We start from the raw sequence: 24,915 nt of genomic DNA on the forward strand, positions 1-24,915 counted from the left end.
CCTGTCGTTTAAAGGGTTCTATCCCAGCCTTCCTTTGCCATTACATTTAGTTGTAACCCAATTCTTTGTGTGTAACTGCTCTTCTCCTGTCCCGGCTTTACTCGGCAGGGAAACGGAGGCAAGCACCAGGTAGATGGCTGGATATGATCAACCACCAATAATGGTGCAATTAAATCTGCAGAAATTCTCAGCCGGTGATGAATGAACGAGGCAGAACCAAGAAAAGACATTGCTGGCGAACAGAAGCCCGGCTCCTGAAACACAGCTTTTCTTTTTCGCAATCGAAAATCAGAGCTCAGATGGAGGGTTGGAAAATGAAAATTTTCTCTGGGCAATATTCTGGCTACTTTTAACAATGCTGAGCCTCCACTTCTGTTTTTGTTTGGCTAGAATTGAGCTGATGGGTTTAGGAAAATTGACAAGGGGGCGAAACCTTCCCTTTTCAATCAGAGGAAAGGGACATTTGTCGTTGGTCATTTACTTCCATGGTGTTAAAATGTTAAGATCAATGGTTACAAATTGCTGGATTCTTCTCAGACATTAGATAAGTGGCCGAGAGAACGTTTTCTAGAATGAAGCAGGGGAGGCAGAAGTAGGATCTCCCAGAATAATTAAGAATTAAATTCTCAGAATATTTGAGTATCGTAAGGGGATGGCAGGGAGAGGAACCTACGTGAAATAAATTTACCAAATAAAATGTCAATACATTTGGTTAAAAAAATTGCAACCATAGTGACTGCTGTTTATTTCTATATCTGGTTTTTTTTAATGTAACATTTCATTCCTTCTTCCTAACTCTATCAGGGTGCCCACTAAAGTTGATGCCAAGATGGAGACAGGAGACAAATAAAATCTAGCGCCGAGAAGAATTTTCTAATCTCTTTCTGAATTTGTATTGAAAACAGATACTTGAAATTCTGTGCTGACATCGGTAAATTTGATCACGTAGATGAAACAGATTTCAATATTTAAGCGTGTTCCTCTCTGCATAAGACCTGAAGGAGGGTTGTTGTCACCACCACGCCAAACAAAGTTATTGCCACAATAGAAACATACTAGAAAGTGATGAGTTGGCAACCAGCAAAGACGCAGGTCAGATATCTCTGGGGTGGGGGTGGGGGTGGAGAAGTCCAGCAGAGTCAAGGACACTGTCTGCGCATCAAGCAAGATCCATCCGGGGGATGCGTTTCATATTCTCCTGATTTAACCAGGGCAGCTACAAGAGTAATTTGTAAATTGTGTGCAAATGCCTGCATCACAATAAATAAATTTAATTATTGACCACTCATATGAACCCAAAATATGCAATCTCAGAAGAGGCTGTTCATCACACTTCGGCATGATTAATTACTCTGGCCTTGTCTCCTTTCAATTAGCACCCATAATGAGTAGACGCGTTATCTATTACACATATTACAGATACACTACATGATAATCAGGCAAGGATAAAATAGCTAGCACAAGGTAAAATGAAGTTAAAGACAATTCCATTCTTCAGCAGGATTTATCTTTCCTCAGAGGACAAGACCTAAAAGCCTGTGCCCTAGGTTCCTTTACTTTGAGACATATCACGTGCAAAAATAGAGGAATGGGGTTGAACTCCTTAGCCGGTTGATCATTCTCACTTTTACATACTGTAAAATTTCTGATCTGTAATTAAAGCCTTTCCATTTTGTTGGAAGACTATTGTGGTGATGCACATAAACCCATTTGGCCAACATTTTAAAATTAAGTTTTAAAACACTAATTTTTGGTTGGACTGTGCCCAGGAATTAAATAAATTTAATTTATTTACTAAATTATTTATTTAGTAAATAATTTCCACATAATTTCAAGTGAAGAGGCATGTAGCTGTCAAGACCACAAAGACAGATTTCACTGATAGACCAGTATATTAACATGCAGATAAAAACTTTGCAACCATCCCGGATCACAGGTTGTCAGCACCATCAAATCCACAAACAGCATCAAGCAAAATAGTTATTCTTCACCTTCCTGGAATGTAAGTCAACACATGTTCACATTCGTTATGGATTTTTCCATCTCTCCTCCCCTTAAAATTATATAAAAATAAAGCTTCTCTTTATTTAAAAAAGATGTGGGGAGATAAGGGAATAGGGAGGGCTTTTAAAAATAGTACTCCTTAGATCACTGTTCTTGGAGAAATAGAGAAATTAATTATATATGAAACGCATATTTCCTCCAAGATAATGAAGGCCTAATGTGTAGTTCTCTTCTTCCTCCAATTTATTCTCACACACTTATGAGGTGCATTAATTGAGAGGTTGTGATTGTCCCACTTGAATCCTCAAGGGAACTTCAAAAGTAAATGAATCAGAATTTAAACCTGGTTTTCTCTGCCCCTAGTCAGAGGTTCAAGTCATTACACCATGCTAATTCACTTTCTGGGTAATAGGAGACATAATCCCACACTCTAGAAGGTACCATGTTGAAGATGGCTTGTATGAACAATAAAGAGTATTAACAAATAAAGAGAAATGAAATAGTTACTAGGCTAGAAGGCTTGAAAAGAAACAGGAACATGCAAAAAAAATTGGAACTGCTATAACTAATGTATAATTTTGGTTAGAATCAAATTAACTTTTTATCTTAATTTTCTAAGTTGATGCTTTCCAGACAAAGTGGAAGTAGACGTCACAGATTTTTTTTTCCAGTTTGGAATTAGTTGCAACCCCACTGCATCTGAGATCAGGTTGACAGAGTGCTCTGTGTATTGCTATGTAAAATGATCAAGACTTCATTCAAGCTAGCCATGGAAGAGCTTAACTTCTGCACACCATGAGGAAAAGTACGTAAGATCTGCATTTATACATAGTATTTGTGAGCATATGATGTTCTTTTGTTCTAGGTATTTGAAGAAAGTCTTGGTTTTTGAATGTACCATTCCTCAGCCAGTATGGCTTTAAAACACAGAAAGCAGGTCTTATCTAAATACCCCCAGAGCCTTTTAATTATCCTATTGTTTGTTATACCAACTATAGCTTATAACCTATAGTTTGATTCTTGTTCATGGAATACTGCAGCACATCTATTATCATGACCATCATCAAAAAGTTACTGTATTAGTAATATCAGGGTATTAAGATGGCGAAGCAGAGGTTACTATTTCCCAGAAGATATTTGCCCCAAGCAAATACTGATTTATATTTGTTTTCTTGATACTGTAATTGACTTGATAGATCATGGGAATGCAGTCAATGGGCAAGCAGAAGATGTGACATACAGAAGCTCATATTTCTGACCCTGGAAAACCACTTGGCAAAGCTGCTATTGTAGGTTCAGTATAGTTAATTGAAACATCTGTCAGCTAAGGTCTTGGTAGCAATTAATGGATCAATATCGGGCTGTGCATCTAAGACATGCATTCCCCATGATCCAGTTATTTGAAAATCCTTAATTGTTTAAATGTACATATCTCCCCCTATGACTTTATGGTTGCCTGCCTTCCTTTTAACAGAAGCTGTTTGCCCTGTTGTCCTCTGAATAATTCAGTCTATTTTTGTTTTTGTATTATCAGCATAAGCAATTTGTTTCATCTGTATCATTGAAGATTACACTAAAACTCAGAAATGCAGGAAACATGGGATTATGCTGTAGTTAGTACACCTGTCAGAGTTAGGAGAAGAGGCAACTTCATTTCATAGCTGGTTGCAGGTACTTAGGCACTCATAGTATGCTCAGGTTAATCTCTGATCCATTCATTTTGGTTAAAAATCAAAGGCAATAATCCCAGACTGATGTTACTCAAAGTGGTTCAAGCTCAAGCTGTAATGGACAGTGAATTGCTACAAGAGACTCCTACAATTTGGTAGTGAAATTTATGTATCTATTTATTTTACAGACATCTATCCTGCCGCAATAAATAAAAAAGCAAATTACATAGAATATAAAAAGCAATTAAAGTATCCACAATAAACCTTTGACAAAACTATAGAAATAGCCAATGGTTTATTAAGTACAAACTTTGCTTTAAAAAAGCACCAACCAAACATAAGAATGAAACAAAGAAAAAAAAATAGCAGTTGGAAATAGCATGATAAAATCAGGAAAGAACCCTTTGAAACAACTATCTTTAGTAGCTTTGAAAACATTATCAAACATTATCCCTACTGAGTGGCCATTGCATAATATTGCCATTGCCTTCTGGTCTCAACCTATGGATCCTCTCCAAAAATGCATGATCAATAACAGTTTCTCCCTGATTGATCTACTAAGTTAGCCCAGAACTGTTTGCAACAAACCGTTCTGCAGATATTGGGGTTTCAAGCTATAGAGGGCTTTAGATGTTAAAAAAAAAAAACCCAGCATCTTAAATTGTAGCCCAAAACCAAGCAAAAAGCTATACAGGATTCACAAAACTAGCATTATGTGCTAGTGCCAGAGAGCTCGTAGGCTACTGCATTTTGTTCCAACTCTAATTTCTGAGTGGTTTTTGAGGGAAGGCTCAAGTAGAATGCATTACATAGTCCAATTGGTGACCTCTTGGATCAAGGAAACTGTCAGTTCCTTATTGCTGGGGTGGAGTTCCAAAACCTTGAAAGAGACTATATTATTGTATCTAGATCCACTTGCTTCAGGTAAGGTTGTAACTGACACACCAGCTGGAACTAGGTGTAGGCCCCTCTGGCACACCTTCTATTTGCTGTTTCAGCAGGAGTCATGGATCCAAAAAGATCCTCTAAGTGAGCTTGCTTCTTAATGTCTATACGCTAACATAATCTTCATCTCAAACTTGGATCAAGGGATGGCTTTTTCAGGATGGGGGGCCCAGACCACAGTCTCTTTCAAAGTTCTGGAACTCCACCCCAACAATAAGGAACTGACAGTTTTCCAGATCCAAGTGATCACCACTTTATCCACTTCCTGAGCAAACCAGGAAGGCAGGAGTCCAAATGGCATGTGCCAAAGGGCATCCAAGACAGCACCCTATCCATTTCCTTGGAGGTCACAGACTAAAAGAAACCCCAGACAACAGGATGAGCTAACATCCCAGTCACCACAAGTGATTGACTTTGTTGACAAAATGCTATACAAATTGTTCACTGTGGCCCGAGGAATTATCACAGCGATCACTTCTCCAGAGGGTAGCATTGAAAACAAGGAGTCCAAAAATGACATTTCTTTTGGAGCCAGAATAATTTGGGGAAAATACCAAACTGGGAGAGGGAGAGGTGATCTGTGAAGAAAGAAAGCAAGAAAGGGAAGCTCCCTAATAGTGTAGAGTATTAACTGAAAAACTCATCCCCACTGCTCTAGGCTTTTGATTCCCATTGCTATGGAAACTTCCATTTAATCACTAAATGTGATGATAGATAGATAGATAGATAGATAATAGATAGATAGATAGATAGATAGATAGATAGATAGATAGATAGATAGATAGATAATGGATGGATAGACAGAATTATATGCTGTATTATAACGGTTTACACACAATATACTGTAACACCAGGTCCCCAAGGCTCCAAAACAAATGCAAATGTAGTGATTCCAAGGGACTTTCAGGGAGAAGATCTGAGTTTAAAGTGCAAGTAGATTGTCCTACAGAATGCAAGCAAGATAATAATCTGGAAGTTTAAGATAACAACTGTATTTGGAGAATAGCACAGCATATTTCTCTCTGGCCTAGGCAACCCAGGGAACAGTTCAATTCATTAGAGTAGGTGGGGGGAGTGCTAGGAAGGGTCACCAAAAACAGGCTAAGAACAGGCTCCTGGTTCTTAATGTAAAGCAACTTAACTTAATGGCTGGGGAAGACCACACATCTGAAAGTTGCTGAGGCTTAGAAGTGCTGATATAGAGCATCCTGGCATAGTAAACTTGGATCTGCAGCCCTTTCCAGAAGAAAATAATTATTTGATGTTAGACTGATGCCAAGAAAATGTAGAACAGCTACATATTTGCAGATTTCCAGTGCAGCTGGTTAAAAAAAGAATTCCTATCCTGGAAAAGGTAAATTTACAGGCACAATGGATAAATATGGGAGACAGGCTGCAAGAAGCTGAAATATTAAGAGATTGAAGTTCTGAATCTTCTCATAGGTTTTTTTTTGCCAGTGCCCTCATTAGGTGATCTAGCTACAAACAGCAACTAACATCTGCTTGTACCAGGGGTAGGCAACCCAAAACACTCAAGAGCCACTTGGACACGTTTCCCACCGAAAACAAAACACTGGGAGCCGCAAAACCCTTTTGATATCTAAAATGAAGATAACACTGCATATATCCTTTTTTATCTTTATTATATGTGTGTGTGTGTATATGTGTTTGTGTGTGTATATATAAAATAAAGGTAAAAAAGGATATATGCAGTGTTATCTTCATTTTAGATGTCAAAAGGGTCTCTCCCTCCCTCCTCTCTCTCTTTCCTCTCCCTCTCTCTCTTTCCTCTCTTTTCTTTCCTCTTTTTCTCTTTCCTCTCCCCCTCTTTCTTTCTCTCTTTCCTCTCCCTCTTTCTCTCTCTCTTTCCTCTCTCTCTTTCCCTCTTTCCTCTCTTTTTCTCTTTCCCCCTCTTCTATCATTCCTCTCCCCCTCTCTCTTTCCTCTCTTTCTCTCTCTCTCTCCTCTCCCTCTTTCTCTCCCTCTCTTTCTCTCTCTCTTTCCTCTTTCTCTCTCTCTTTCTTTCCTCTTTCCCTCTTCTCTTTTTCCTCTCTTTCTCTCTCTTTCCTCTCTCTCTTTTTCCCTTTCCACTCTCTTTCCTCTCTCTTTCTCTCTCTCTTCTCTCTCTCTTTTTCTCTTTTTTCTTTCCTCTTTTTCTCTCTTTCCTCTCCCCCTCTTTCTTTCTCTCTTTCCTCTCCCCCTCTCTTTTTCATCTCTTTCTTTCTCTTTCCTCTCCCTCTTTTCTCTCTTTCTCTCTTTCCTCTTTCTCTCTCTTTCCTCTCTCTTCTCGCTCTCTCTTTCCTCTCTCTTTCTCTCTCTCTCTTTCCTCTTTCTCTCTCTCTTTCCTCTCTTTCTCTTTCTCTCTTTCCTCTCTCTCTCTTTTCTTTCCTCTTTTCTCTTTCCCTCTCTTTCTTTCTCTTTCCTCTCCCTCTCTTTCTCTCTCCCTTCCTCTCTCTCTTTCCCTCTTCCTCTTTTTCTCTCTTTCCTCTCCCCCTCTTTCTCTCTTTCCTCTCCCCCTCTCTTTTTCATCTCTCTTTCTCTCTTTCCTCTCCCTCTTTCTCTCTCTCTCTTTCTCTCTCTCTTTTGTCTCTCTCTCTTTCCTCTTTCTCTCTCTATTTCTCTTTCCTCTTTCTCTCTTTCCTCTCTTTCTCTCTCTTTCCTCTCTCTTCTCACTCTCTCTCTCTTTCTCTTTCCTCTCTCTTTCTCTCTCTCTCTTTCCTCTCTCCCTCCAGGTGAGGGGAGGGAGAACAAAAGGCAGACAGTGCTGAATGGGCGGGGAGGGGGAGTAGGACAGGAGACAGAGGCTCCGTGGCGCTGGCGGTCACTGCAGCACCATCAGGATTCCCCTCTGCCCCTGACCTGGCCACCGCCCCACCAGGTCCTCAGCCAAACAGGCGGGGAGGGGGAGCAGGACAGGAGGAGGCTCCGACTCTGGTGCGGCTGCTGCCCCTGCTGTGTCCTCAGATGAATGGGTGGGGAGGGGGAGCAGGATGGGAGGCAGCAGCTCTGGCGTGGCCCGGCTGCTGCCCCTGCCGTGTCCTCAACCAAACAGGCAAGGAGGGGGAGCAGGGCAGGAGGCAGCAGCTCCGGTGCAGTCCAGCCATTGCCCCTGCCCCGTCCTCAGCTGAACAGGCGAGGAGGGGGAGCAGGATGGGAGACAATGGCTCCAGTGGCGGCGACGCGGCCCAGCTGCCGCCCCCACTGCATCCTCAGCCGAACGGGCGGGGAGGGGGAGCAGGATGGGAGGCAGCGGCTCCACCGGCGGCCACTGCAGCATCGTGGGGGGTCCCTGCCACCCCCAGCCTGGCCGCTGCCCCCGCCACATCCTCAGCCACTTCGCCGTCACAAGAGGAGGGCACCAAGGCCGGGTGCACCATGGGCAGCCATGCCGGCAACAGGGAATGCCACTGCTGGGACGAGGGGGGGTCCCAACCCGCCGTTGGCCCCGCAGCCCGCGCACCCCAAGGTCTCCTTCTCCTGCAGCACTGAGGCCGGCGGCGGTGGCAGCGACAGCAGGATGGCAAAGGGGCACAGCTGCCCACTCACTGCCGCCTCTTCAGCCTTGCTCAGTGTGACCGGGAATAGCGGCAGTGGGAGGACGGCCAAGAGGACTGCGCAGCAGGTGGGGAAAGGGCCGGGCAGGCACTGCAGAGGAATCCACTGCACGTGAGACAGCCGAAAGGCGCAGGCAGAGAGGGGAAGCTACAGAGACCCCCAGCAACCCCCCCAACTAACAGAGGTGGCGGCGGAGCAGGGCGAGGGGAGACCCACCGGGCAGGGAAGAGGCACCCCAAGACCGGCCACCCACGGCTCCTTACCAGGGACACCTTTCCAGCAATCCTCCCGGCCACCACATGCTGTACGAAGAAGGAAAGAGGTTTGTGGGCAGTCCCACCAACCAATCAATTCAAACTTCATGAGAAGTTTGAATTGATTGGTTGAACTTTTTTAGTCCCACTTTTTTTTTCAGACTGTACATGGTGGCTGAGGACAGGATGCCGCAGGAGACGGCTGAAAGAGCTGCATGCAGCTCCAGAGCCGCGGGTTGCTGACCCGTGGTTTATACTATTAGGATCTGTTGTGCTTTGGTTGAAGGGGCATTTCTTATTGGTCCAGGGTAATCATGTTTTGGAAGTCTTATATATTAGATTTTGATACTAAAATTTATTATCCTGCTCATAGTACTGAACAGTTTCTTTTTCAGCAAATACTATATACTGTGTAACACTGTATTTAAACTCTACTTCTTACAGTTTTTCTTAAATACCATGACTGGATTTACATCACATGCCTAACCAAGTTGCCTTTACTCAGCATGGTGATTTTAGTAAATTTTAACATTGGTTAATTGGGGGGATAGTGCTGTGAAAACGCAGTCCTTTCAGTTAGTTAAATATTCAACAAATTAAAAATAGGTTAGTTCAGAAATTGAATTAATGGATTGATTCAGTAATTGAGTTAAGTATATTGCTCACCCATAGAGAAACAATATAGAGCAGAGAATCTGATAATATTGAGTGGCCCTGGCTGATGAGTAACTACAGCCAATCTTGCATTATAAGACATTTTTTAAAAAGAGAGTGTATTTCCATAGTAAAGTATTATTCTCAGTCCTAAGATTTTTCACTGAGATTAAACAACATAGTCATTAGCAAAATAAATATGATATACTTTCATTAGGCTTAACATATCTATTTCATTTTTTTTAAAGGCATTTCAACCTCACAAAAGCCAAAAATCTCATTCCATTTTTAGTGATGTCGTCATGTGAGAGTCATACCCTATAGCTTTTGGAGGAAAATATATAATGAAATAATTTTTCTCATGGGGCAACATTCCAATACTTTCTTGACAGTAGCATCCCCTCTGCTTATAATGTATTCTGTTCAGCTTTCCCCAACATGTGGTCCCTCCTGTTGCAGATCCACAGATCTACAATACTCAGACTAAGCTGTCTAGAGATTATGGGGTTTGAAGGCCAATATCCTGGTGAAGCCTAGGTGAGAGAAGTGCCCTTGAGCATCTCATTATCTTTTCTGCTCAGAGCTACCAAGGTTAATGGGCCTACTGTTATGGAGGAACATTTATACCTACTAGCTGCTGTCATGATTATAACCCTTATGGGTATAAATGTGTTGTTTGACCCTCAAGGTGTAAACAATCAGTTTTATTTTATAGTTTATGAAATGGAAAGTAAAGGATTAAAGAAATTTTGGATGGATGGCCGTACATCTCACTTTCTCATTCCCTCCCACATCCACTTATATATCTCACTATAGAATGAAGAGTCTCTGACCTTTTCTTTTGTAGCTGGGTTTTGCAAGAATTTATCTTCCAGGGTAGGTGCCATATCCTATGTAAGATATTACTGGTGTCAACGTGGGTTGCTTTGATGTCTTTATAACCCTCTGAGATCGATTTCTAGTTTTGTGCCATAGGAATGTATTTTAAGCTTATTCTATTTAAACAACAACAACAAAAAAAAAAAAACAGGGCTATCAAGGGTCTCTGTACTCAATGTTGCCATGGTCTGGTCTTCTGGGTTCTTGCAGCCCAGATCTAATAACCCTATTTTTATACATACGCCTCCCATTTTCCCCCCCTCTAAATGGCCACTTGGCTTATTTTCCAAAAGAGCATCTGGAATTCAGGCTGAAAACAGCTGCCAGACTCTTGAAAATTACATCTTTAAAACCTTGCATTCAATTGCTGCCTAATGAAAGAGAAAAGGCTCACTACAGCATTCCCCGCTGATGTATAAGATCATCATCCAGCCAGCATGGGAGCACCAAAGGTAATGACTCTTAGCCCAAGTCAGCCTCAGAGTCAAAAGCATGCCAGTGGAGGCCCAGAGGGCCAAAAATATGAATCTACTGGGAACCGAGCTGCAGGCCTTCCAAGCATGATGAGTTCTAGGAGTCAGCTATCCAGGGGAAGAAGAAAACTGCAGGGTCTCTTTAATGTGGCAAGAGGCCCTTCCCATACAACAGCCTCCTAAGTGTATTGACATATAAATTTAATTTATGTATCTATTAGTTACACACACACACACACACCACTCTGCAATAAGGATCAGCACTCTTTCTAATGCAGCTACATCTTGGCAGGAGAACTATAGTCAATTTCATAAAAGCAATCCCAGCAACAGCTATGAGAATTAGATAGCCATACTGGAGCTGATGCACAAGCCAAATCACTAAAACACAATTGTCTAAGAAATAATGCTACGGCAAGTAGAACCCAAGTTCTGCATCCCCCTGCTGAAATACAGGACTGAAAGAACAGGCTATTAATCACAATGATTATATGTTACCTCCAGTATGGATGATAAAAAGTTTGTAATATCAGTTGCCTGGACACATTAGCAAGGAGGGTGCTATGGCAGCTTGGGGGCTACCTTTTTTTTTAAAAATGTATTTGTTCCATATGAGAATTATAAATCCTTTCTTATTCATTACTTTGGAGTTTTTAGAAGGTATTGATCAGATGACAGAAGGCATCATCAAGATGAACTCAGACCCAATTTTTTTTCTGAGCACGCATAATTGAGAGTTATTTCATATGTGAAATACTCAACAGAGGCAGGAGGTACAACCTGAGGGATCACGTACATAATTTCTGGGAAAGCAGGAACAAGAAGGAATGACTTCATGGGACATTGGAAATATTGTCTCCAGTAATGCTTCTCAAAATCATCCAATAGACCAATTAAAGAATAAATGGGTCCTCTTCAGTCTCCAAAGAGTTTTCTCTAGCCCCTTTGATGTCTTAGCACTACAAATCCCAGAATTTCCCATCGAGCATATAAATTCTGAAAGTTATGGTCCCAACAGACCTTACAAGCTTAGAGTCACCTGACACTATGTGTGCGTGCGCCTCTGTGGTGAACAGTGCTGGCCTTTCTCTACAGAGGTGCTTTTAGCAGGCCTGTGGCAATCAAGCCTGGACTGATTCAAATGGTCCCTGTGGAAAACCAGTCTGATTTTTTTAGACATTGGAATCAATTAGAATCAAACAGACAAATCAGGCTGATACAATTCATGATGCTAAAAACACACAGGTCCGTGACTTTCAACAGAATATCTGAAATATTTATATAGTTCTGCTCTTACCCAGTCGTTCCTGTATTTTGGGGCCCATTCAAGCATCTTTTGTCCATAAGGAGCAGGGGCGTAGAGGAGAACCTCCACACCCGTTCTCTTGCTTGAATCAGTAAGGAAGGAATTGCAGCTGGAATGTGCGTGTCAGATACATAAGATGAAATTTAATTCATGGTGGGATTGGTTGACCTCTGGTAAGATTCTGAATCCACTGACTGACAAATTTATTTAGAAATCTGCAAAACTGAAGTTCTGAGGTAAAATAATAATTAATTTATTCAACTTGTGATGCCACCCAACTCTCAATGACTCTGGGTGGCTAACAACAATCAAAGAAAGCAAAGTAAAATAAATGAAAGATAAAAGTTGGCAAGCATGACCAACCAGATGGAATGAAGCAAGGGGTCTCATTCACCCTTGCCAAAGGGCTGAGTGAACATCCAGGTCTTCATGACTTTTCTAAGAAATAGTAGAATGGGGATCATCTTTTTCTTGGGGGAAAGCTCATTCCAGAAGGTATACTTCCAGGATTGCGATAAATGACCTTATTTAATGAAAGGAAACCAGAACCTGCAGAACTGAATTGGTGGGCAGATGCTAAGGGGGACAAGCAGTCCCTCAAGTAAGCCATGTAGGGCTTTATAGATAACAACCAGCACCTTGAATCACATCCAGAAGCAAACTGGAAATTAATGCAGCCTGAAAAGCTGATATGTTTCATGGGCATATCCAGGCATGTCCATCACTGCTTGTGCTGCCACCTTCTGAATCAGTTAAAGCTTCTGGGAGGCCTTCAGGGACAACCCCATATAGAGCATGTTGCAGTAGTCAAGCCATGAGGTAATTAGGGCATTACTATCTAAAACCCCCCAAATCTAGACAAGAGTGCAATGGGCACACCAGATGGAGTTGTGCGATGGCCTTTCCAGTATATGTAATTATGGTGCTCTAATGAGAGAAAAAAAAATGAAGGTCAGAGTGGTCAACTGTCTTTTTGTTTTTGACATGCACAACCAGGACTACCATAACTTGGCTGAAAAAAATCATGCAACCACTAGATGGCAGCAAAGAGAAATGGGCCATTTGAACTCCTTGCTGCCTTTTAGAGTTTGTCCTGATTTTGCAGCACACATACAGCAGTTCAAAGGAACATATTTAAATGATGATATCAATATTGCAGTTTGCAAGAAGAGATTCATTTTCTAAGAGAAGACATTTCTGCAATGAGATGGAGTTCAAAAAAACACAAAACCTTGAAGAGTCTGTAAAGTCAGCAAACCAGGCTGAGTGGCCACGCTGCCATTTTTTCTCCAGTATGCTCATTTTCAAATATTCACTGTTGCTAGAGTCAGGTTTTGGTTTTGTTCCCCCCCCCCTCAGATTTAGAAATCCGTAATGATGACCACTACAGAAAAGTTTATGAAACTCATTGTTTTTATTTTTACTTCCAACCAACATCTAATGTGTGTGTATGTGTTTGTGTGTGTGTGACCAGAAAATATACACAGAGACATATATTTAAAATAGCCATAAATAAGATCCAAGAAATATTATGAAGGGTTACATTTAGAGAAGGTGGAAGACAAATCAGAAGAGTAAAAACCATATCTCATTCTTCTGCAATGAAGGTTCTTGCCCTTTTCTTGTGCATGGAAAAAAAATCTCCCTTCAAAGCTAGCTCCTCTGCAGTATTGCACTCCTGGTTACGGTGAGTAATATGGACCAGGGCAGAGGGTCTATATCAATCTAGCAAAGCAGAAAAATGAATGAAAATTGAATTCCTGTGAGAGAAAGAGGAGGAGGAGGAGAGAGCTGTGCTTCAGACAGAAAGATAAATCAAAGGATGCTGGGAGGAGAAGAATGATGAACCAGCTCCTAGGCAGAATGGAATAATTAGGGAAACTGGTTGGAAAGGCAAAAGGGGGGAGTGGTAGAGAGAGAGTTGGGAAAGGCAATGATTATCCATTGTCACAGGAGAGGGACACCTTTGCCCAGAAGATCCTTTCAATTTTGATTTGGACTATATTAAGACCACAGAAAGATCATCTCTGAACTAACAGAGAAGGTACAACATGGTATCTATACTGTTCTCTGTACCTAGCCACCAGAGAAGTATCTGAAAGTAGAACACTCTCCCTCCAGATTGATTATTTTGCCTGTGCTGGTGCCAGAGAAATAAGATGTGTGTATGTGTGTGTGTGTGTGTGGGGGTACAAATACAAAAGATACACTTTTGTAGTCATTCCTAAGATTCTCCCTTGAGGCTGCATACCTGTTCTAGAATTTAATTTGCTGGAGAGCTGGGAATATTTTAACTATACTGGGGGAAGAGTTGTTCTCCGCAGCTGCTAATTCATCTGTCTGGAACACTAATTAACCAGCCGGGACCGGTGACGTGGTCCATGAGCCGGGTGCAGATGCCGGCAAAACCCATTTAAGACATCATTGCTTACTGGCTCCTTAGCCCTGATGATGTTTGGAGTTTCCAAACGAAAGCTTGGCAGCTTTTAGGAAAGTGTATTTTTATATTTATACTCTCCTGGTGTTCGTATTTTATTTGTACCATACACACACACACACACACACACACACACACACACACACACACACACACACATATATATATATATATATATATTTGTTTTCTGAGGTTTTCTGAGGTTTTCGCGGGTATTTGTATATAGGTCTTTGACACTTCCAATTTTACGCGGGAGAAAACCCGAACAACCAAAGACCTATATATATATATATATATATATATATATCAGTAAAAAAGGAAAGCGATCACCAGGAAGTAAAACACCAAGGTTTTAATAAATAAAATCAAGCTTTCGATGGTTAACATCTGCCATCATCGTCAGGATACAAGCCAGTTAGTGAGGAAACCTGCTTACAAGCATAGCCACGCCTAAACTCTACGCATGGACCTTGTAACAGGTCCAGGCCGACTAATCCTTGCTTCACTTACAGCCTTCAGTGATTCTTTCTTATAGCTCTTACTTACATCCACACAACCACCCACTTCCTCCCTCCCTTTAGTTCCTGAGTCATATAGGCAACGTGTGTTTCTCAAAATTAAAGGGTCCTCTGCACTATTGAATTGATTCTTCTTTCTGTGTTCCTTGGACGTTTCTCTCCTCCACTCCTCCGGCACGCATCGCACTCATTTGCATTCTTCAATCCTGTCACTCCTTCAATCCCCCCACAATCCTTGCCACCAATCTCATCCACAATTTTATTTCCCCCCACTGTTCCCAGCATATCGCATCCTCCATGCTCCTCCTTCATGCCACCTGGTGCGACTCTCAATCCGGTTGCCTCTCTTTCAGTCTTCTGTAACGCCGCTCTCCGGGAGCGCGTGACCACCCCCATAATGGGGCGGCTGTAAGTATTGATCTTCTGTACATCCATTGAAGGCATGTCTCTGTCTCGGTGGCTCTGATCAGTGTAGCCGCATAGCAAAGGTGTTATTCTGCCATCGCTCATGGTATGTGTTGCCTTTTTTGAATTCCTATCCATTTCCAAGGCGCCGGCGACCAGATGCGTTGTAGCGGGGGCACCATTGGGGACAATGGAGCCGATATAGTCACTGGGGTAGCGAGTTTGTTTTGTGTTAATTGGGACACTTGTTGTTCTTATTCTTGAGTATTGGGTACAATGCAAGGAGGTGTCTGGGGCATCCGAGGATGGGCTACTAATATCAACAAATTTCTTAATTGATGGCGGATGTACACACGAATCGTTAACTAAAGGGGGTCTAGATTGTAGATGTCTCTCTTCTTTGTTGCCAGTTTCATCTAATGGACACCCAGAGTTTTTGTTACTCAGATGTTTTTTCCCAGGTCGTCTACGCATTTCCCACGCCTTCATGGTCTGATATGCCGGGCGTAGGTCCACATGTCGATTGATTGACATGCTGTCTGAGAACCAGGCTTCTTTGAGTAAACTACCACTCTTGGAGGTGTCACTGGCAACCACCCTTACGTCGTCAAAATTAAATTTATGACCAAACTCCTCCATGTGAGTCAGTATTTGGGAGTACTGCTCACCTCTTCTTATTGCCAGCTTGTGTTCCTGCATTCTTGTTCCGACCCTTTTGGAAGTTTCTCCCACATAATTGCCTGGACAGTCATTACAGTTAATCCTGTAAACGACTCCAGATCTCTCAACTATGGGGAGTGGGTCCTTTGGTCTCATAATGCAGGAACGCAACGTCCGGTCAGGTCTATGTGCAACCCTTACACCATAGGGTGCCAATAGTCTGGTGGTGGCTTCCGAGACGTTGCTAATGTAAGGGAGGGTAATACGAGTCGTCTGTGATGGTGCCATCCCACTTGATGGATTTTGGGATGGTTTGGACAGAGTACTGTGGCGTCTGATGAATTTCATGGGGTACCCATTGTACCTACAGAGACGGAGGAGATGTTTTCTTTCCTCCATCCTAGCTTCGGCTGTACTGCAGTGGGAGTCCACCCTCTTAAAGAGGGTTCTAATGCAGCTGACTTTGTGGGCCACCGGGTGATTGCTGTTGTAGTGCAAAATTCTATCGGTGTGCGTGGGTTTGCGATAGACCCGGGTGGTTAAGGTCCCATCTGGCTGGCGTTGGACTAAGACATCAAGAAATGCCAGCCTACCCTGATACTCCTCCTCCTCCGTAAATTGCAGATCCACGCACACCGAATTAAGTGTGTCCACAAAGTCAGCTTTTTGACTCCTCTTAATTATGACGAATGTGTCGTCAACGTAGCAGGCCCAGAACTTTGGGCAGTATTGGGTCATCGCTACGTGTTCCAACTGCTGCAATACAGCCTCAGCAATAACACTTGAAATAGGTGACCCCATGGGGGTGCCCTTTATTTGCTCATACATTGTGCCCTGAAACGTAAAATACGTTTTGAGGCAAAGGACTAGACGGTCCACAAGGTCATCAGAGCGGAGTGAATCCTGGTAATGTCCTGGTCCTCTGCGGCTCAAAAGATCTTTGATCGTCGCAATGGCCAGGTCCTGTGGGATAGAGGTGAAGAAGGAGATGACGTCAAACGACACCATCACCTCGTCATCCTCTATCCTCAAAGTTCTTATCCTACTCAGGAATTCCTCCGCAGATCTTACCGTGGTCTGGTTGTCTGCGACCAGGTGGCCAATGAGGTGGCTTAGCCATTTGGCCAATTCTGATGTGGGGGTACCCCTAAATGCTATAATAGGGCGGAGGGGAACCCCTTCCTTGTGGACCTTGGGTAAGCCATAAAATCTAGCGGCCGCTGTGTCGCTAGGGCGTATCCTTGCAATGGTTTCATCATCTAGTCTTTTGCCTCATTTCAGGGCATTGAGCACTTTATTGACCCGGTTCTTAAGGGTCACCATGGGGTCCCCACTTACGGTTCTGTAGGCCGTTGCATCACTGAGTAGCCCAAGCGCCTTGCTGGTGTAATGAGCTCTGTCCATGACAACCGTAGCCCTCCCTTTATCAGCTGGCAATATGAGGGTGGCATCCTCCTCCTTTAGTTGGCTAAGAGCCTCCAGCTCATTTTTGGATAGAGTTTGGTAGTATTTGTGGCCCATTAACAGTCCTGTTACTCGGTGCCTGATAGAATCTCCAGCCTCCTCTGTCCCAATGCGATGTAACGCCGGCTCTAGCGCTGCCATAAAATCTAAGGGGCATCCATTAGATGCTACGGTTGTCCTGCATTATGAGACCAAAGGACCCACTCCCCATAGTTGAGAGATCTGGAGTCGTTTACAGGATTAACTGTAATGACTGTCCAGGCAATTATGTGGGAGAAACTTCCAAAAGGGTCGGAACAAGAATGCAGGAACACAAGCTGGCAATAAGAAGAGGTGAGCAGTACTCCCAAATACTGACTCACATGGAGGAGTTTGGTCATAAATTTAATTTTGACGACGTAAGGGTGGTTGCCAGTGACACCTCCAAGAGTGGTAGTTTACTCAAAGAAGCCTGATTCTCAGACAGCATGTCAATCAATCGACATGTGGACCTACGCCCGGCATATCAGACCATGAAGGCGTGGGAAATGCGTAGACGACCTGGGAAAAAACATCTGAGTAACAAAAACTCTGGGTGTCCATTAGATGAAACTGGCAACAAAGAAGAGAGACATCTACAATCTAGACCCCCTTTAGTTAACGATTCGTGTGTACATCCGCCATCAATTAAGAAATTTGTTGATATTAGTAGCCCATCCTCGGATGCCCCAGACACCTCTTTGCATTGTACCCAATACTCAAGAATAAGAACAACAAGTGTCCCAATTAACACAAAACAAACTCGCTACCCCAGTGACTATATCGGCTCCATTGTCCCCAATGGTGCCCCCGCTACAACGCATCTGGTCGCCGGCGCCTTGGAAATGGATAGGAATTCAAAAAAGGCAACACCTACCATGAGCGATGGCAGAATAACACCTTTGCTATGCGGCCACACTGATCAGAGCCACCGAGACAGAGACATGCCTTCAATGGATGTACAGAAGATCAATACTTACAGCCGCCCCATTATGGGGGTGGTCACGCGCTCCCGGAGAGCGGCGTTACAGAAGACTGAAAGAGAGGCAACCGGATTGAGAGTCGCACCAGGTGGCATGAAGGAGGAGCATGGAGGATGCGATATGCTGGGAACAGTGGGGGGAAATAAAATTGTGGATGAGATTGGTGGCAAGGATTGTGGGGGGATTGAAGGAGTGACAGGATTGAAGAATGCAAATGAGTGCGATGCGTGCCGGAGGAGTGGAGGAGAGAAACGTCCCAAGGAACACAGAAAGAAGAATCAATTCAATAGTGCAGAGGACCCTTTAATTTTGAGAAACACACGTTGCCTATATGACTCAGGAACTAAAGGGAGGGAGGAAGTGGGTGGTTGTGTGGATGTAAGTAAGAGCTATAAGAAAGAATCACTGAAGGCTGTAAGTGAAGCAAGGATTAGTCGGCCTGGACCTGTTACAAGGTCCATGCGTAGAGTTTAGGCGTGGCTATGCTTGTAAGCAGGTTTCCTCACTAGCTAGCTTGTATTCTGACAATGATGGCAGGTGCTAGCCATTGAAAGCTAGGTGGATGTAAGTAAGAGCTAAAAGAAAGAATCACTGAAGGCTGTAAGTGAAGTAAGGATTAGTTGGCTTGGACCTGTTACAAGGTCCATGCGTAGAGTTTAGGTGTGGCGATGCTTATAAGCAGGTTTCCTCACTAACTGGCTTGTATCCTGACGATGATGGCAGATGTTAGCCATCGAAAGCTTGATTTTATTTATTAAAACCTTGGTGTTTTACTTCCTGGTGATCGCTTTCCTTTTTTACTGAAATATATGTACCCAGGAATCGCTATTCTTCAATTTGTAATGTAATTTTTAATATATATATATAGCCTTGAACCATTCATGCTCATCTTTATCCTTTTATTAATTAAAGCCTCTGAGATTATAATTTGAGGGGAAAAACTGGAGCCACTTAGATGTGAGACTGAGTTGGGGCAACAGGAAGAAAGTTGGATACAGAAGAACAAAATCCCTGGTCTAAATTCCTGTTAAGCCACGACATTCCCTGGGTGTCATCATCTCTCAGTCTTCGCTTCTTCACATGGCAGGCCTGTGAGCATGGGATTACTTAGCATAATTAGTCTAAAATTCATTAGTGTACTTGATTATAGATTTCTTTTTCCTCCCTGGCCAGCAGCCATTAATTCTCTCTCATCTAAAAAGGCTGCAGCACACTTCATGTCAGCACTGAGAAATAATTTCAGAGAAATTGGTATGAAGATTTGGCAGCTGATGGGATTATTCTAGTTATTTAAAAATGCCTCTTTTGCTTTAAGAGAAACCAGGGACTTATTTCTTGAAAGTCTTTGGTAAAAATGATTGATTGCATTATATTGTTTCATAACAAAGTGCTTCTATTCTATTTTCAGTTTGTGGAGTACTGCCTTGGTGACTTTATCAAGTGGTCATGAGACAAAATACAAATATAAATATAAACCAAGCACCATCCCACTGGAAAACCTGGAAGAAAGCATCATAACAAGGAACACGTGCAAATTAAGCAGTAGCAATGCAGGGGTACAGAAAATGGTGAATACTACCTATTATGAAAAAATACACCTTAAAAATTACATCTCAGTAAGCAGCACACAACCATGTCCAGTCCCAAACACAACAGAAAAAATCCCCAGATCTGAGGCTGTTCCCCTTTGTCTTCATACAGGAAGAAAAATGTCGCAGAAGCACATTCAGAAGCAAACTCAGAAGCCTACCGATACAGGCATTTTTGTAAGCCTTTTTAAAATACAGCCTCCATCTTTTCTTTGTAAGAAAAGTGCAGTTACTTGCTGATAGAAATATGGGGCTCAAACCATCAGGAAATTCTTCTACACTGGCTCCATCAAGAGCCCAGTTTTGGTACAAGAACACCCTTGTATTTCTTTCTAAACTTGATGCCCCTCAGTTTAAATGATTTCATTCGAGAAAACTTTCAGGTGTCCAAAATTAGCTATACATAAATAAGAAGGGCTGTACTTACCAGTGATAAAAAGAAGGCAGGTCTTTCGTTTCAAGATATGTAGAGGATGATAACCTAACCTTGAGAAGTGAAACTTGTTTGTAGCATGCCAGACCTACTGCCTGGCATTTAATTCCCCGTCCCCACTGGATGGGCTTGTTTTCTTTGACAGAAATTAGGAAGGCACAGATTAATACTGTGGGAGAGACTCGGACTTAAAAGGGGAAGAGAAGCCAAAAAGTGTGAAAGAGGAAGAGGCAAAAGGTGTCAGGTCTCCCTGCTGAAAAGGTGCTGTGATCTCCACTGTGTAGAGTAGAGAAAGTGATTCTGTGTGTGGGTCAGTAGAAGAGAAAGAAGGAGGGGGGTGGAAAACAACCTCTGAGAAAATTAAATTGCACTTGAGGGCAAATTCTATTAGGGAATAGTGACTGTCTCTCAACAGCCTGCATCCATTTAGGTAATTAGTTGCAGGACAGGAATAGCCATCCAGGAGTTGGTTGTGCAGGTCTGGTTTGACTGATCACAGGCCTAGCTTTGTCCTGGCTTCAGGGAACAGGAGCCTTTGCACCTCCAGCCCCCTACTTGCTACCAAGGAGCTATGTTTGGTTTAGGAAATCAAATGCGCCCTGCTGTGAATGATAGAGCGTTAAGTCTCAATTTGTCTCATATGGTTTCAGACCCAGTAGCCAGCGGTCCACACTTAAGTTTAAATTAAACATCTGCATAAATTAAAGATTAGTGGGATTTTTATGTCTTTCAGATTTTGCTACAGGGATTGGCCATTTGTTGAAATTATCCCTGCAAAATGCTTAACTATGATGCAAATGGCTGGGGCTGCTTAGTCTGTAAACTAATTTATATCTAAAGGCTCCTGCTAGAATTGCCTGGTAATGTCTTGCAAGATTTGTTCTAGTGATCTTTAGCTTCTGCTCCATGTGGTTGGTTGAAGGTTACCCTATCAAGGTAAAAGAGATCGTGAATGGCACTCATTTAGAGTTCTAGTCACACTATATTCATACAACATGCGTAGCTCGGTTATTGAATTAGCTCATTTTTAGAAGGATTATACAATTCTTTGAACTGCAAACCGAGCAAGAAGAGTGGAATCACACAACACATTAAAACATGTGCCACAATTAAACCAAGTTTCATAAGTTGAAATGTAGTTGCCTGATTGCTAATTGGCCTGATTCAGTGTGTTGTGCAAATACACCCACATGTAGGGCGGGAGTTTAAAATGGCACTGCTTTTAATCTGAGGTTCTTGCTTAGTGTGTTATATCACTCAATCTTTGATCCTGTAAAAAGTGATTTTCTAGCCCTTCTTTTACTAACCCTACTCCTCAATTTAAACTGCAGCCTCCTTTAATTCCCTTGGCTCCCGCCCTCTATATTTTGCTATCCAGAATTCCTGCTTCTCTTATTTTCTGGTGACAAAATAAAGCTTTTTGACTCTGTGAGCAAGTGATGTGATGGTAGGTGGTGGTGGTGGTTCACCAAATTCAACGTTCCTTTCTTTATACATTTCTATAGAAAGATGCTTGCATATATCTCTACTCCTGAACATTATTAAAGTTCCACATTTCTCTTATTGATATAGAAAGGGAATCTGGCTGAAAAAATTAACTCAGCGTTTGGTGCTTGCTTCATTTATTTCACAAAATCTTCCAACATGCAATATGTGCCAGCATTAAAAAAAAAAAAAAAGTAACCACCCTTTCAGATTTAGCAACTAGTTGTACCACTTTTAACTGCAACTAAATGCTTCCTGTAACTGATGATCGGTTTCTCATGTTTCTAGGTTCCTTCTTGCTTGACAAAGTTCAATTTACTAGAGTTTTCTGCGTATGGTGTGAACTGCTCCTGCTGCATGTCTAGGCAGACATGCAGCAGGAGTAACCACCTGGTAAAAGCTTTTACCTTTTACTTGTGGACAGTGCAACCAGGGACAGTCCTACCCACTTCCCCCAACCACATAGATGGCCCAAGTTCCAGATCCCTTGCTGCCTTTTGCTAATGGCAGTAAGAAACCAAGGTCGTGCATTGGTTCACTAGAAAGAAGGAGAAAGCCTGTTGACCTGTCTTTCAGTGGGCCTACTCAGAATGACTGGTTTCCTACCATAGAAAACCATTCCTAATAAAGAGATTAAGCTGTCGGCATTTTTTCTATGTCCATAATAGTGGGGGAGAAGAGATAATTGAAAGACACATTGACCTGGAGATGCCAAATAGCCATTGTAGCATCTCAATCTGAAAGTTTGGAAGGATCTTTTTAATGCAAGCTTTATTGAGGTATTAAAATGCATGTTAGCAATGAGAGCCGGTATGAGTGTGTGTAAAGGACATATGATTATTTCTTTAAAGTCCATCCTATTTTACTTTAACTTGGCATTGATCTTTTCTGCTATAGTAAGATATAACTAGATCTTTCCTACTCTTCGAGAACCCAGCATTTGGATCTTTCTGAAGACTATATGGGGTAGGGCAGGGAAATGAAATGTTTTCAACTGTGTTGATCATTTAGCTTGCCACTAACTATAATTAGATCTTCAATATGTGATTGATTGGTAGGATATAAATTATAAGATTTTAAAAATTAATTTTGTATTCTTTTAGAATGCAACAACCCAATTCAACTCAGTGATTGCACAGAGAAAATCAGTCATCCCATCAGATGCCAAAAACCCTGGAGTACAGATTTTGGTCAGCTTTATTGATGTTTTGGGGAAAAATGCTGGGACCCACATTGTTGGTTTCACCGTAATGGTTTTAATCTTCACAACTTCTCTGGGTTGATTTGCAGAATTAATTCAAGGGCAGTTTGATAAAATGTCTGAATCAAAAGATGTGGTTCAGTTTGAATCCTTAATAATTGAAAGGAATGCCTCTGGAACCATTTGATTTGGCCCAAGTCATTTGCTTCTAGACCACATGAGCTCAACAATGCCTGAACCAAATTCAAGCTTATCACATTATTAGAGAAGAGAATAGAGGGTCTGGAAGAATATCTGGCCATATTCAGCCTAACTGGCGAAGATGAAGAGTTCCTTGACAAGGTAAAGAAAACAGAAATCCTAGCGGAAAAAGCCCGGCAGCATATAATTCAGAAGAGAACCAAGAGACCCTCTCTGTGACTGAAACTGTGTAGTCAATTCTAGTTCTTCTCCTTAGAGAATGACTTGCAGGCTCAAAGAGGAAAATGCATGTGGTGGTGAAGGGTGACTTGATGCAGAGATGAGCAGAGTCTGCAGACCACATTGGATGTAATGGAGAAGCTGACCTGACCAAACAGACATACTGACCACTGTCCCTTTTTTAAATTTCATCTTGGAATAAATGACACTCCCAGAAATAACTTGGAAAGAATATCAAGGGAGTCCAAGGAAGTAACCAAAGAGTTGGAGCACAGGTGATGTTTTTGTCTACAAGTCTGAATGGAGTTTGTCGCCCAGGAAAGAACAGACAATTCTGGAGGTGAAACACTGGATCAAGAGATAATATTATTAAGAAAATACCAGATTCCTGGACAGTCAGGCATTCTATTGAGATATAGACTGTCCCTCATAAAGTCTGTGAAGAATATGTTTGGAAGATTATATTCCTCATATCCTCTGGTAGGGTTTAAACTAAATCTGGAGGGAGGGGGGGAAATCATGAACACAAAGAACCTCTCTCAAAGAATAAACTCCAAGGTAGTAAACCTTACAACAGGGAAGGAAGTGATCAGAAGGAAAGGATGCTCAGGAATACACCAGCCAAATCTATGAAGGCAGTTGCCTGTACACCAACACGCAGAGTATGAGGACCAAAAGGGGGGAGGGGAGGAGCAGACAAAGTTGCCATTACAGTATTAGTATTTCTGAAACCTAGTGGAAGGAACTCATGATTGAAGTACAGCATTAGAAGGCAGTAGTTTGTTCCACAGAAACAGAAGTGGAAGGGGGGGGGGAGGACACATAATATATAAATAATGTATACTTTGATGGACATTCATTACATCAAATGAAAAACCATGCCAAAGCTTTCTGGGTGAATATCAAGGGTAAAAGAAGTGATAATGGCTCTGTTGATATATTTTAAAGGCCAGGCGAATGATAATGAAATATTAGTTTATTACATGGTTGAGATATTGATTTGCTGGTTGGGGAAGTTGCCAAGATGGTGAGAGAGAAAGTAAGAAGGTTGAAGTGCCTAATTCCTGTTTTGAATCTGTCTTTTTGCAAAAGTTAAAAAAGGTCCTCTAAGAACTTGCTCAAGGTGGGGCAGGAAAGAAATGCATGTCAGGCTTGGCAGCTTGAAGACAGGTGAACTTCAACTCCCAGAATTTCCCACCAGTTCCAGTTTTGTTCTCCAAAATACAAAAAGGATGAGGAGGAGCTGGAAAGAGTGCAGAAGCAATTAACAAAGAAGTTAGGGATTTGTATGATAAATCCCATGAAAGAACTGTAAGAACTGGGTAGTGGGTATGGTCAGTCTAAAGCAGGGGTTCTCAACCTTGGCAACTTTAAGACTTGTGGACTTCAACTCCCAGAATTCCTCAGCCAGCAAAGCTGGGAGTTGAAGTCCACAAGTCTTAAAGTTGCCAAGGTTGAGAACCCCTGCTCTAAAGATTACAAGGCCAAGGAGAGACATGGTAGCAGTCCTCCAATGTTTAAAGAATTGTCATAGGGATATGGGCATTGATTTATTCTCTGTA

At 42.2% G+C, this 24,915-nt stretch overlaps 1 protein-coding gene across 1 annotated transcript in view; it reads right to left on the reverse strand.

Moving 5' to 3' along the window:
- Positions 1-16,768, reverse strand: part of LHX4 (LIM homeobox 4) — a 74,143-nt gene extending 57,375 nt beyond the window's left edge. Inside the window, exon 1 of the mRNA XM_039337018.1 lies at positions 16,223-16,768. Coding sequence (XP_039192952.1) covers positions 16,223-16,768 — 546 coding nt within the window. The remainder of the gene's footprint in view (positions 1-16,222) is intronic.
- Between the last annotated feature and the right edge of the window lie 8,147 nt (positions 16,769-24,915).

The sequence above is a fragment of the Crotalus tigris genome, unplaced genomic scaffold (genome assembly GCF_016545835.1).
Source record: "Crotalus tigris isolate CLP2741 ecotype Arizona unplaced genomic scaffold, ASM1654583v1 scf7180000017668.6805642782:7212621, whole genome shotgun sequence".
In the NCBI taxonomy this organism is placed as follows: domain Eukaryota; kingdom Metazoa; phylum Chordata; class Lepidosauria; order Squamata; family Viperidae; genus Crotalus; species Crotalus tigris.